At 39.6% G+C, this 14,450-nt stretch overlaps 1 protein-coding gene across 1 annotated transcript in view; it reads left to right on the top strand.

Annotated features, from left to right (window-relative positions):
* Nucleotides 1-1,081: 1,081 nt before the first annotated feature.
* LOC310914839 (macrophage mannose receptor 1-like) overlaps nucleotides 1,082-14,450 on the top strand; it is a gene marked incomplete at its 5' end in the record, with an annotated part of 53,382 nt that continues 40,013 nt past the window's right edge. Inside the window, 5 exons of the mRNA XM_083871277.1 lie at nucleotides 1,082-1,148; nucleotides 4,917-5,318; nucleotides 6,773-6,946; nucleotides 10,759-10,920; nucleotides 13,965-14,078. Coding sequence (XP_083727403.1) covers nucleotides 1,082-1,148; nucleotides 4,917-5,318; nucleotides 6,773-6,946; nucleotides 10,759-10,920; nucleotides 13,965-14,078 — 919 coding nt within the window. The remainder of the gene's footprint in view (nucleotides 1,149-4,916; nucleotides 5,319-6,772; nucleotides 6,947-10,758; nucleotides 10,921-13,964; nucleotides 14,079-14,450) is intronic.

The following is a 14,450-nucleotide window of genomic DNA, read 5'->3' as shown; positions in this document are numbered from 1 at the left end:
CCCATCAGAATACCAAATCACTCTCATATGTTACAAAAGCCTCCCTACATTAAATAACAGTAAGACTGATGTTTTCAATCCATTTGGGACTCTTCAGACTGTATATTGAAAGTGATCTCGAAGAAACAACATGCTGCTCTGTATCCAGCACAGCAAGAAGCCGTAAAAACATCTAGGTGGACTGTGCTCTAAAGGCACCTCTTCAGAAGGATGATTTAATTCCAGGCAGGTGCTTCAGCTTGTGAAACCCAGCTGGCAGGCAAGGTTTTGTCTTTCCTGCACTGATTCACGAGCAAGATTTGAGTCCTGTTAACAGCAGATAGAGTCATCACTGTCAACAGAATAAATAAACAAACAAACACATCGGCTGAAGTTCATTTATTAGACTTCAGACAATGCCTCTTAGGGTTCGGAAGCCCCTTTCTCTCCCCCGGCTCCTCCTTGGCAGCCCGAGCCCCGGCGGAGCGACCTGCTGGCGCCCGGGGGAGGAGTGATGGGCACGGGGGCGCAGCCCAGAGCCCGGCTGCCCAAAAGTAGGTCTCTGCTCCTCCTGCAGTCCTCGCTCTGGGGAGCAACCCGGGCGTTCGAGCAGGGGTTTTCTTTGAGACTTGGGTTTCCTACCCCTTATTCTTTATCCCAGAAGAAAAGGAGAGGGATATCCTCCTCCCTCCGAGCGGAGTCGGCTAATTTCTTGGAAGACAAACCACTGACCCAGATGCAAAGCTGTCAGAGTCGCAAAGGGGATTAAAGAAAAAAACCAAAACCCACACACAACGGCAACAACAAAAAGCAGCGCTCCTTTCAGCTATCACCGCTTTATCACCTGCACATGCCTGGAAGGAGTCTCTTTCCTCCGCTACGGGAAAAAAAAATCAGCTTAGGAAAGCAAAGTTTGAACAGCGAATTCCTGTTATTTCAAAACTCCCCATGTGACAGGATATTTCCTTATCATTTGGAGCGCAGAGTTTTCCCCCGGTCCAGCGGCCCGTCCCCGGCGCGGCGCTCCTGCCCTGCCCTGCCCTGCCCTGCCCGGCCCGGCCCGGCCCGGCCCGGCGGGACGCGCTCTGCTCTCACCGCGGCCATGGCTCCCTCCGCGCTGCTGCTGCTGCCGCTCCTCGGGCTTCTCCCACGGGCTTTTCCGCGGCTGGGTAAGTGCCCGCGGGGACCGTGCGGGCCGAAAAACGCGGGGTCACCGCGGGCACAGAGCCGAACCTGACCTGGGGCTTGCGGGGGGCGGGGGAAGGAGCGTCCGCGCAGGGGAAGCCCCACGAGCAGTTCAGCCCTCACTGCGGCGGCTGATGGGGGCGGCCTCCCCTCGGGACCCCTTCCCCTCCCGCATCCAGAGGTGTCCGGCGGGCAAAGCCGCCCGGCAGGGCGCTCTTTGGGGTGCCCGTGGCGCTGCGGACGCCGAGCAGGGCTGTCACCGGCTCTGCCTCAGTTTCCCCCACCGCTTCAATCAGGGACTATCAGGGACCATCACCCAGATTTCCCTCTCAGACCTGCTCACCGCAGAGGTTTGCAGAACTGCCTGGTGCTGGGGCTGTGCCCGTCCTCCGGCCCTCTTGGATGGGCCCTGCTTTTGGCAGATGGCTTTTGTGGGAGGATATTAAGGTAGCTGAGGTGCTGGTATGGATGGAGGTGTGAAGACGTGGGGAAGTTGTGTTGTTTGGTGATCCCTGGAGTTTGTTCCCACTTACTCTGAGCTTTACCATGATTTCCAGCTTACAGGTATTTTTCAGTGAAAGTTTTGCACCTGCCCTTCCTGAAAACCTCTCAGCGTCCTCTCCTCTCTAGATTGAGATCTAGTGATGCAAATCTTCATAACTGCCTTGTAACCTTTCTTCCTTCATGTAATTGGCAGCAATCAGTTTAGGCCATCTGGTAGGTAAGAGTCTGTGTAGAGAAGACAGTTGTCTTACCTGCTTGCTGCCTCCTTGCTCCCTCCTCTTTTGCTTTTGGCTTTTGATGTGCTCTTCTGGTGCTCTCTGTTAGTGTTTAACACTGGTAGCACTTTACTGGCTTCACAAATTACTTTTTTTAATTTATACTCACATAATTTGTGATGGTTTGCAAATGCTGCAGAGTGTGAAGGCAGTTTGGCTTACTGGAAATCTCCACCATGGAAATGATACTGTTTGGTGAGATTCTGTAGTACTTGGCACAATTCTTAGGATACAACTTGGGACCAGAGATAGATAAAGAAAAGTGTGATAGGTAAAGAAAAGTGACAGCCTGTGAGAAAAACTCTTTTTGAGATCTACTTGGGACATTTGAGGGAAGAGATGCTAGGTCTCTCTGAATGGCTGGGTGCACTGCTAATGGTGAAATTGTTTCCTAAGCCTGGCATGTTCTTACGTATTTTAAAGACCTTCCTTCCAGGAGTAAGTTTCAAAATATGAATTACTGTTAGAAATAGGTTTAATTCAAAGTACTAACACTGTGGTACTCATGAGCAACTGTGGTGGACCTTAAAGTGTTGCACCCACGGTTCATCTGTAGTGAAGAACAGCACCTGTTACAGAGCTCTGTAACAAATGTTGCTACAGAAGAGTGAAACACATCTAATGGTGATATGTGTGATTCTGCTCATGCCATTTTACAAATACAGCTCATCATGTTGGCAAGAGTGGTATCAAGTGTTTACAGAGAGGACTTGGCAGGGCAGAGGAAGTGCTGCACAAACACCTGGCTTGTTTCTTCTAGACTATCTAATTATTCACATGGGATACTGTTTATATCCCCTTTGGGAATCCCTTTTGGTGACCAAGATGGCAGAATAAACAGAAATAAAACTGTAAACTTGAGCAATACAGCACTAAGTTATGAGTCTGCTCGATGGCCATGGGCTAGAGAGGAGCAACACTGAGGGAAAGGAAATCCTGTATTTACAGCCCCAGCCACAGTTGCTCCAGCATCCTGCTCCTCTTGTTCTATTCTCCTGTTCTGGTGTCAACTTATTTTCGATGCCTCCTTGGCTGTGTTGGCCTTTTAGCTGCTCACATATGTACTACTCCCTGCATTGGGAGTGTGCCCTGGTATAAGCAGGTGCATTGGGTTTACACACTTCTAATGCTTTGTAAAGACACCATCATAGAACAGTAGAGAGCCTAAGTTTTTGTCTCCCTCTCCATCCCTACTGGCCAGACTGTTTTGTTCAGCTTTTTAACTTAATTTCTGACGCCAAAACTCTCCACCTTCTCATGTTTGAATGCAGCAATCCAGGCTTTTGACTTAGGGATACTTTTTTCATGTGCATAACATCTTCTCTTTAACACCACAAGAAACAGAAAACAAGGACTGTTATTTTAGGTCACAGATACAATTTTAGCAGTTTGAAAAATCAGGTAGTGTTTTCTACACATGTGAATTTTTTTGACATCTCTTTTATCCACAAACTTTAAACACATTTTCAGGAAAAGGAGAGTTGCAAGCGCTGCATATATCAGTTTATAATAGCATTGTGCTAAATGCTAGTAGAGAAGCAGAATAAAAAGAAGTTGTCACCACCAGTGATAATTATGCATTTCCTTGTATTGTCTGTGGGTAAAACAGATTGGCAAAAGACAACAATTTCTGCCTCCAGTGCTCATCAGTTTTACATTACTTCCCAGTGAGTTGGAAGCCAAAGGACAAGAGAAGGAAGCTGGACTATAGATGAGATAGGTCTAGGTCAGCTCTTTCTCTGAGAGAGAGGTTATTGTTCTTCTGCAGAAAAATATGATCATTTCCACATTAGAGCCTCAGCAGAGAAGGGAAGACTTTCTGTGGTTAACCTGTTTTCTCCTTAACTATTTCTCCGTTATAGATTTTTTAAAATTTGGTAATCATACACTAAAATAAATAGTATTTTAATTAGTTTCAATCCCCAGAGTCACATAAATTAATATTTATCCTTCCTAGCTCATAGCCCAGTTAAAATACAGCTTTAAAATGTTGTGCATCCTGTTACCTTATGCAAAAGAGCATGATTAAGTTACTGTGCTAAAATGTATCTCACGTGGATCAGAGAGGAGAAATTTTTAGTCTTTCAGCAGGATCAGCTCAGAAATATTACACTCCATAGCACAAAAGTGCAAAAGATGCTAAAAACTTTTCAAGTGGCTGCAATTTTGAAATCAACCTTGAATATGTGAAAATGCATGCTTGTGAAGCACTGTTTACTAAGAGGGAGAAATAACCTGGGATGCTATGAAAAGCTTTGTATATTTTCATAAGTCATGAAGAGGCATAACTGGTCATATTTTCATAAGTCATGAAGAGGCAAATCCCACTGCTGTTGGTATTTCATTCATAATGGAGAGACACAAAGAAATCACTGATGACTAAAGTGAAAAATAAATATGTTCTACAAGAAGCTTGAGTATAAAGGTTAAAAACATATCCTTCTTCTCAGAAGGAGATTAAGATTAAGGAGTTAAGATTTTAGGAAATCTTTTGAGGACAGAGCTCCTCACTGTGAGGAAATGGAGCCTGAAGAACTTAGTGACTGTTGTCATCTCCCCACGCCTGGGAGCCAGTGCTGCTGGAGAGTTCAGTGTCAAGATCTGCTCTCTACAGTGCCCATGCTCCCTCATTTCAGTAATTCCCATGGGTACAGCTTGGATTAACACACCATGAGTGTGTTTTCTCTCCTCAGTTTAACCTCTGCTTTAAACCTACAGGAGACACTAGTTCTACACATTTGCTGCCTTGTGCTTTTGTGTGTAGATGCTTTCACTGACACAAAATAGTTGAAATGTCCTCACATCTGAACTAGTTGTATCATATAACCACTTTAACAGGTGTAGTCCACATCTTCTTTTGCCGAACAGATGATGAGATTTTCACACCAAGAAGAGTGTCCAGATTCATATTTCATTTAGATAGTAGGTAGGGTTACTTCAACCCAAATCATTCCAGTGTTATTTTTGTTACAGATACTAGCATCTTCTTAATATATAATGAAGATCACAAGCGCTGTGTACTGGCTCAAAGTCCTAATTCAGTGACTACTGCTCCTTGTGTTCAAGAAAATGAGTCACAAAAATTCAGGTGGGTCTCAGATCACCAGCTTATGAGCATAGCATTCAAATTGTGCTTGGGAGTGCCTTCGAAGAAAGACTGGGTTCCAGTCACTCTGTATCCTTGTGACAAGGCTAGTGAACTTCAGCGATGGGAATGCAGAAATGAGACTCTCTTTGCAATCCAAGGGGAAGATTTGTTTTTCAACTATGGAAACAAACAGGAAAGGAATATTATGCTGTACAAGGGATCTGGTTTATGGAGTAGGTGGAAAGTCTACGGAACCACAGACGATCTGTGTTCTCGAGGCTATGAAGGTAAAGTTCTGTAAATTAATTTCTGTACTTCAAACTCATTTTTATGTATTGATAATTAAAGTACTTTATATGTGTGGAAGAATTTCCTTAATCTTATTAATGATCAGTGAGTGTGAATTCAGGTGAAATCAACAATACTTGAGTGGGTGTGCTTTTTGTTTTTTGAGTAGTTCAGTTTTGTTTTTGTCAAACTTGTCAGAGTGCTGATAGATGATTAACCATGCATGGTAGCAATTCATTTGGAGGGAATAAAAATTCTATGATTATTCAAAACGCATGAATAACTATTACACAGCAGTTGATGATAGCTTTTACTATTTACTACATGTGTACGGAAAGACATAGTGTAAGTGTTTAGTCTGTTCGTTATATTTTTTTCCTTGGGGTGCAAATATTAACTGGCAGTAAGATATTAGTTAACTCTTAATATCTTAATTTCCAATGTATTGCAAATGTCTTCCTAGGTATTTGAAGGGAGTCTCAGAGTTGGTGCTAAAATGTTAGACAAAGAAATAAGATATTTTAAATCATTAAATTTGAAAAAGTTATGTATAATGCATCTCTATATATATTCATGATAAGTATCTGGAAATACATTTGACTTCCAGTTTAGTATTCTTTGACAAACAGAAATGGTCACAGAGGGAGGTATGGATGCAGTTTCTGTGATTTACACCATGGCTGATTATAGTACTAGTCCTTGGCCAGAAGCCAGAACAGAACAACCCTAGCAAAGCAAATTATGTGAAAGAGGGCAGGAGGGAGATGCAGTAATGTCCTGCTGTTCCTTCCTCCTCTGTTTCCTAGCAAGTCTGTGAGATAGTGACCTTGGTACGTCACCTCTCCAAAAATCTTTGTCAAGTACAGTTACCCTGTATGTCCTTCCATCAATGAATGTTCATTACATGCGCACACACAGAAAGCTGCTTTATTTACTTTCATAAGTTTCACTGAGTCAGGTTTCTGATAAAACAAAAAGTATCTTTAGATGCAAATATGAAAATTATTTGGACATAATATATTGGAGTCACTCCGTGGTATTATCTTTCAAGTTTACACACACATGCTCTTCTGTGTTCAAAATGATCAGCGGTTGACTGAGTTATTGACAGAATACTCAACAGGCTTTTGCGGTTTAAAAAATTGCATAAGTGTGTGGATTTTATACTTTTGATTGTTGTGCATGGGAAATTTAGCATGGGAATGTACTTGTCTTGGCTCAGTCAGTTGTGGTCTGTTAACTTCCTTAGCAACATAAATTTTTCTCACTGTGAATGTGGGTATCAACTTTGATCTAGAGTAAAATGATCAATGTTCCATTTCTAGTACAGTTGTATATTAAGCTAGCAAGCTTCCTTGCTATAATATTTTGTAGTAGAATCACAAAAATGAATTCTTATATATCCCAATGCTTATTAATTTTTATACATTTTTGAATTGTTGTGTCTCCTTAGATACCTACACAGTGAAAGGAAATGACAATGGAGCCCCTTGTGTATTTCCTTTTAAATTTGGTGGTAAATGGTATGCTGACTGCACAGATGCTGGCAGGTCAGATGGCTGGTTCTGGTGTGGAACCACTTCGGACTTTGATATTGATAAGAAGTATGGATTTTGCCCAACAAAATGTAAGCTTTTTGTATTCACAGTTCTGCTGTGCTGTTATTCAGCTGCCTGGAAATATGTCCATAACATGTGCTTTACAGTTTGAAATGGTTCAGTTTCTGTCTCTGGTTAACCTGTTTTCCTTTTAAGAGCTACATAAATATCTAAATATAGCACTCAGTGTAAAAAACATTGTCCAATCATTTTTGGGTGGAAGTATGTTAATCATATTCTGGAATCTCTACGTACACCATTTAGTTAAACAGAAAGTCAATTAGATGTAAAGATGTTACATTACCATGAGTAGTATATATAAAAGGTCAAAAAGTAGAAATCTGTGGAGTGGAACTGAAAGCTAGAATACAGTTTAATTGAAAATTAAAATTACTTGGTAGAATGAGTTGCCTTTTAGACATGAAGGAGCTTTCATGAGCTCTTTAGTGCATCCTAGTGTTTCGCAAATCTGCGTACTATATTTTAGTTCTGTCTTTTAACTCAGTTAGAAGTATTTGTGTTCTAAATTCCCTGGTTTGACTGTGTTTGGTGTTTAAAATGCAGTATTATCAATATGGAGAACTTTATTTAGAAATGTTGATCTTGGTTTAATTAAATGGGAGTAATTTATGCCTGCATGTATTTGAATTCTTATAATTTTTAATGAATTTTCTCTGGACCTCTGTAAAATATGTACTAAACATTTTGTCTGCAAGCTGCTTCTGTCATGCTGAGAAGGGTAGCCCTTCTCTCTCCTTTCTTCTTTATTACTGTGTTTTGCTGTAAAGCTCAAGCTGACTGCAAGCAGAGCTAAGAAGAAAAATATGCCTTTCCTTTGATGTGAAGAAAACTGTTTGGGTTGATCTTCACTGGTGTGATGACAAAATACTGGTGTCCTTGCCTAATTTCCATGAGTGTTGCGTTCAATATTTCCAACAAATAAAAATCACGCCTTTTTTCCCTCCTATGCCAGTATAATTTTCCAGATAATAAGAACATGCTGGGAGTATCAATCTCATTAATAAAGTACGTGCAAAGTTGACTTAAGAATACTCCCTGCCTGGTATTATTTGAGTACAACAAATAGAAGGCATCATTAAAATTTTGTTTAATTCTTCGTCATAATTCAAGGAAATCCATTCAGATGGCAGTGATTGTTTTTGGAAAAAGCTGCTTTATGCTGACAGCCTGCATGTTTCCTTCCTGATTCTTAAGTACTGGCTATAAAATATTCAAGTTTGGGTTGTATATTTTGGTGAGAGACAGGCCATGGTAGCAGAAGTTTTAGTCATCCCTATGAAAGAGAAATTAGTGCGATATGAGAGTGTGATAAGTTCATAAACTTACACATGCTATTTTAAAAGGTGTTGTTGAAGTGAAAATTTATTCACTAAGAATAAATTGTCGAATTAAGAATAAATTTCTTAAACTGTCCAGGGGACCAAGGGTGCCAGCATGAAAATATGTAATACAAACTATTACAGCTGCTCATGCTGGGGCCAGGACCTTCAGTGAAATGTCTGTGGCTGACCCAGTCTTTTCTCATTGGGACCAAAACCACTTCAAATATTCTCCAAAATGAAGAGGAAATGAGGCTGTACTTGTAACAGTTATTATAATCAGTAGGGGTGGAGAAATTTTATCAGTGAAGGTGACATAATTGTGATTATGACCCCTTATTTGGTGATTAAGAAAGAGATGCTGAGACAGTAACAGCAGAAGCTTAAACCCCAAGGAAAAGAACCAAGCAGTGCTGGTACAGCAAACAATTTTTGGTAGCCTAGGAAATGCTGCTTCTTAATAGGTTACAGCATGCCTTTTTGAGCTGTATGCTGCACTTCAAAGAAGGTGTTGGGGAAGAAAACAATTTGCACAGTGCAAGACCATCAGGAGAGTGACTCAACGTGTACCTATAGCTCTATTCCAGCGGGAAAAAGTCCATCGAGGCCTCTTTCTTGGCAGATAAAAGAGCTGTATATTTAGTGAAAGATTCAGAAAGCTTTCTAAGCAATGTATAAAAATGCAGGTGACTAGATCAGAAACAAAATCTGCAGAGAATAAATGCATGCTGAATTCGTCTGTGTAGGGATAGAGTTCAGATTTTTGTTAGTTTTCTACTTATGTACTGAGTTTTCTACTTATGGGATTTATCATTAATTTAGCTTGGGTGCTAAAATATATTATTCCAGAAAAGTGATTCATCTTTTTGTTTCTCTGGGGAACTAAGCTTTAAACAAACAGCATATGGATTTTTTCAAAATTCTGCTCTGCTAAGACATTTGAACTCTTAAAACTCAAATGTCTTAAAAGCAAATTTTCCAAGATTTAGAAATGAGTTTGATTTTTATGAAAGGCCAAAATTCTAGAAGAGAGCACCATATGGAAGTCAGCTATAAATTATGAGACTGGGGAACTGAGGTGGAAGGTTGGATGAATGCCCAAGACTTGTTTACCTCTTCTCTGTAATAATTGCATGAGATTTATAAACCCCTTACTATCAAGTCAGAGGCAGTTTTCTTTACTGAATTATAGATTTTACTATTTTTGCAATATTAATTTTATCCCAGGCTTATGCACAGGGATTTGTGGTCTTTAAGAATATAGTGTAGCAAAGAAGTTTTGATTCTGATAGTTATAAAATATTTTGCACAGAAATTGATTTGTGGATAATGATAATCAGATGAAAGTTCCCGTTTTTACTGAAATGTCAGTATTACAGTAGGTTATATTTGATTTCTTTTTAATATAAAGATAATGTGAAAAGATGCACTTTATATTACCTATAGTCAGGTTTAATACAGGAAAAAGTGGAACTGGTAAGTGACCTCCTGATATGAGTCATGCTTTGTTTTGAGTTTTGTTTATTATACTGTTTCCCTCAATGTACAGACTGAAGTTTTCTGAGTACTCTGAATTCAGATAAGACCTCTCTCTAAATTTTTTCAGATTTCAACTTCAGAAGCTGATAAAGGCTTCAGGAATTCAGTGGTTTTCTCCTTGTTGGCAGACATGCAGTGATCTCTGCCATGTTCTGCTTTAGTCATGCAACTTTATTCCCTTTATGTGATAGTTTGTTCAGTGTTGGGACCTCATGTACGTTCCATTTTTGGCAGATCAAGATCACACTGTTTTCTGTTGCTTGTTTTTGGAGGTACAATTGAGATGAGCCAGGAGAGACTGCAGCAGTGTAAAGAGTGTGATATCTACTGGGGCAACTTCTAATATTGGAATGTTTAGGATGGTGCTTTCACTGGCATTGCCTTAAGTGCCAAGTTCAGGTATTCAAGGAGTTCAGCCAGGCTGTGTGGCAGAGGAGAAAGTCATGCTATGTCAGACAAATGCTTAAGAAATCAGGAATTGCAGAGACATGTGAGAGGGATGCTGATGATGTCAGCTTTGCATTCAGCACTTAGGTCTGATTACAACAATCACAGTAAGAAAATCCAAAGCCACTTTACAAAGTGACCCAAATTAGTAAAAAAATTTGGAGTTTATCTCAGAAAAAACGTCAGCTTGATACACACCTTAGTTAGCATCAGCCTGGAAGTTTTTAGTCTTTTTCTCCACATTCACAAATCAACTATTTTAGCATGTTTTTAGCCACTTATTGTTTACCTTAAAATGCAGATTTGTTGTAACCAGATAAAACAGTGACCTTGTTTCATTCCCTGTCTACTGTCCTGGATCTACTATTACATCAGAGAACCTCAGGATTCCTTTCAAACCATTTGTCTGTAGCAGTGTTCAGGCATTTTGTGTCTTTTGCTGTGCAATTTTTCTGGTATTTTTTTTCTGGCTCTGTCTTCATGATGAGTTACAGCATTTTAATTTCTCCCTATAGTTACTAGTAATTATTTGTGGAAGACAGACCCTTTAACAAATGTCCAGTACCAGATAAACTCTGAAGCAGCTCTGAAATGGCATCAGGCAAGAAAAAGCTGTCAGCAGCAGAAGGCAGAGTTATTAAGCATCACAGAGCTACATGAACAAACATACCTGACAGGTAGGTTAATATTATTCATTGTTTCTTTGAAAAAATGTATTATTGCAACAGTGACACTAATATGGCATGTTCCATCTTGAAGATTATATTTGTTCAATTCTGGTAATTAGTAGATTCAAATAGTTACACTAAATGATTCATTTGGAAATATAGGACAGACAATATTTATTTTGTCATGATTAAATATTGCCATAAACTAATAGTAATGTAAAAAAATACAATTAAGTAATGCAGGCAAAAAAAGAATGAATGTTGGAATGCAGAAAAATGCAAAGTAGTTTGTAAACTGAAGATGTAGTTTTCTTGTAGTGTGTATTATTCAGCAGTTTGGCCTTTTCACTAAAGCCATTGCATCTTCAGTATATCCTAAAATAGGAAAAGAAAAAGAACTAATGAACAAAAGGACTCATAAATATTTTCTTTTAGTTTCAATCTCCTTCAATGTTTTTGGAAGGAGTTTCCACACTTCTATGAGAAAATTCTTGAATTTGTATATTTGAATGTACATTCTACATTGAGAAAGTCCTCTTTATTACCTTCTCAGCCTGTGTACAAACATGAAATAGTCCACTGATTCATCTATTAAATAGATTATAAAATATTTTGAATATGTTACATCAGTTGAAAGATAAAGTTTTCTATACCATAAGCTATATGTTGTGCTCTCTAAATTTGTTGAATAGGAGGATTAGAGAACGGTCTGGATTGGAAGGAACATTTAAAGATCATCTAGTCCAACCTCTCTGCCATGCTACGTGACATCGTGGATTAGACTAGGTTGCTCAAAGTCCCATCTAACCTTACCTTGAATACTTTAAATGATGAGGATCAACAATTTCTCAGGGCAATCTGTTCCATCAAAATGTAAAAATGTAAAAAATGCCTTAGTTGTATCCAATCTAAATCTACCCTCTTTCATTTTCAAACTATTACCCCTTGTCCTGTCACTACAAGTCCTGGTAAAAAGTCTTCTGCCAAATTTCTTAGAAGTCATTTTCATTTATTGAAAAACCATGATAAGATCTCCCCATAGCCTTCTCCTCTCCGGGCTAAACAACCCCAGCTCTCTCAGCCATTCTTTACGCAAGGGATGTTCCAGCCCTCAGATGAATTTTCTTGCTTCCTCTGGACTTGCTCCATGCCTTTCTTATATTGGGGACCCCGCAGCTGAATGCAGCACACCAAGTGTGTCTCACCAGGGAAGGGTTGAGGGTCAGAATCCCTTCCCTTGCCCCAAAGGCCTCGCTGCTTTGGGTGCAGCCCAGAACACATTTGGCTTTCTGGGCTGCAAGTCAGGCAAGGTCATGTCCAGGTTTTCATCCATGAGCACCCTGAAGTCCTCTGCAGTGCTGCTTTCAATCCATTCATCCCCTAGTCCATATAGATATTGTGAATTTCCATGGCCCAGGGATAGAACCTGGTGCTTGGCTTGTTGCACCTCAGGCAGTTGGCATGGGTCCACTCCTGAAGCCTGTCAGAGGCCTTCTGGTTGCCATTGCTTCCCTGAAGTGAGTCAAGGCACCACTCAGCTGGGTGTCATCTGCAGGTTTGCTGAGGGGGGCAGCCAATCCCACTGTCTGTGACTGACAATTAACAATATTGGTCCCAATGCAGACCCTAGAGGGACACCACTTGTTACTGGTTTCCATTTGGATTCTAAGCCAATGACTGTAACTCTTTAGATGCAGACATCCAGCCAATTCCTTATCCATCTAGTAGTCCATCAATCAAATCCGTATTTCTCCACCTTAGAGGAATGAGAAATGTATTTTTAATGCTGTGAGCATTTGTTCTGTCCAAACTTCTGTTTTCAGTTTAAAGATTTGGGCTATTTTTTAAATGACTGTGAGAAAATCATTGTTGAAATTAGTGCTCAGGGGAGCAAACTGGGGCTGACACAGAAGGTAGTTATTAGCTGATGTGTTTTAATTGCAAATTGGTAGATATGGCTGCTAAATGTATGTGAAGATCAGTTTTTCATTATACAGCTATCCTGGCAGTACTAAGATTTTCTGTCATGCTCAGTTCTCCTAACCACAAATTGTTTGTCCAGAAGAAGTAATAGAGCATGTTAATGTGTTGGTGCAAAACCAGGTCTGAGATTCCAATCCTTTCCAGTCAGCTACCTCTGCTTTTAACTTTGCCATGCATCAAGTGCTGCCCATCACTGTGGTGTCAAAGACAACTACAAATTGCAACATCTTGGCATGATGCCATCAGTAGAGGCAGAAACAAAGGCTACATATTGCACTATGATTTTCTGTGAACTATGCAGAAGCACAAATTTAAAAAAATCAGCAAGCATCCAGCTGTGCTTCCAAGACTTATACTAAGGGCAGAGATAGATAATTGATTAGTAATGACTATGAATATTGTTCAGCAGGGCCATACATAAGCATGATATTTCTAAGTGCTTTTCAGAGCTAGAGGAATAAATTTGAACTGGTTTTTTTTTTTTTTGAAGCTTGACTTATCATGGCTAAAGAACTGAAATCAGATCAGTTTGAAAAATGCACAAGATATGCTGTTAAAAACATGATGTTTGCAACGACTGCATTTTAATGTATTTCGATAAATGGGAACAGGTTTTTTACATTGCGAAATTCACACTTGTTAATTTTATGGAAGAGAATATACTTCTATTTTCTATAGAAAACTATAGTTTCTATAGGGAAACTATATCTTTGATTTTAGAAAACTGATTTTTGGTTTTGTGACCTTTTCTGCAAGTTTATCCATTTAATATTTTAGAGTTCTGAAAAAAAGGTTTCATGTTTCTGATCAATGGTAGCGGAGTCAGTTTCTTTTCTGTTATATTAAAATTATCCAAACCTAAATATGTCAAAACTCTAAAACTAAACTGACCAATGTAAGATGATCTGTTTTTCAGGTTTAGCATAACCACCTTAACAGGAATGTTAAAAATTGTTAAAACTTGTACTAGGAAAAAGGAGAAAGCTTAACAGGAGTTCAACTCTCAAGTTTTAAGGAGCATTTGCTCTTGCTGTGGACTTCCAATCTCTCTCTCTGTCTCTCTTATCTAGGTCTGACTGGCACACTGAGTTCAGCTCTCTGGTTTGGTCTTAACAGTTTGAATTTCAACAGTGGATGGCAATGGGTTGGTGGTGCTCCTTTTCGGTACTTAAACTGGGTTCCAGGTAAGGTTAAATATATCACTACTCAGTTCTAAAGGCAAAAATTTGGTCATTGTGTAACAAATGTCTTTTCTAGCACTTTATTCTCCTGGAATTACTTAGCTTGTTTTGATTCTGAAAGATTCTGATGGTGATAATTAATACTGCGAGTAATGGCCCTTATGCTAGGGATATGCACCAGGCTTAATTTATTCTACGTAATGGAAATGGTAGCCTCATAAGCCTCAAAATAGGAAAGTTTTAAGTCATCTGTTGACACTTCATTTGCATATCTTCCTAATTTATTGTACTTCTGAATACAGAAGAACTCAGGTGCTGTAGATATCCTCATTTGTGAGATAAGACTGATCAATACTGGTTTTTTGGTTGGTTGGT

This window comes from Zosterops lateralis (genome assembly GCF_965231275.1).
Source record: "Zosterops lateralis genome assembly, chromosome: 1".
NCBI classification, from domain to species: domain Eukaryota; kingdom Metazoa; phylum Chordata; class Aves; order Passeriformes; family Zosteropidae; genus Zosterops; species Zosterops lateralis.
This window is presented reverse-complemented; position numbering and strand designations above follow the sequence as displayed.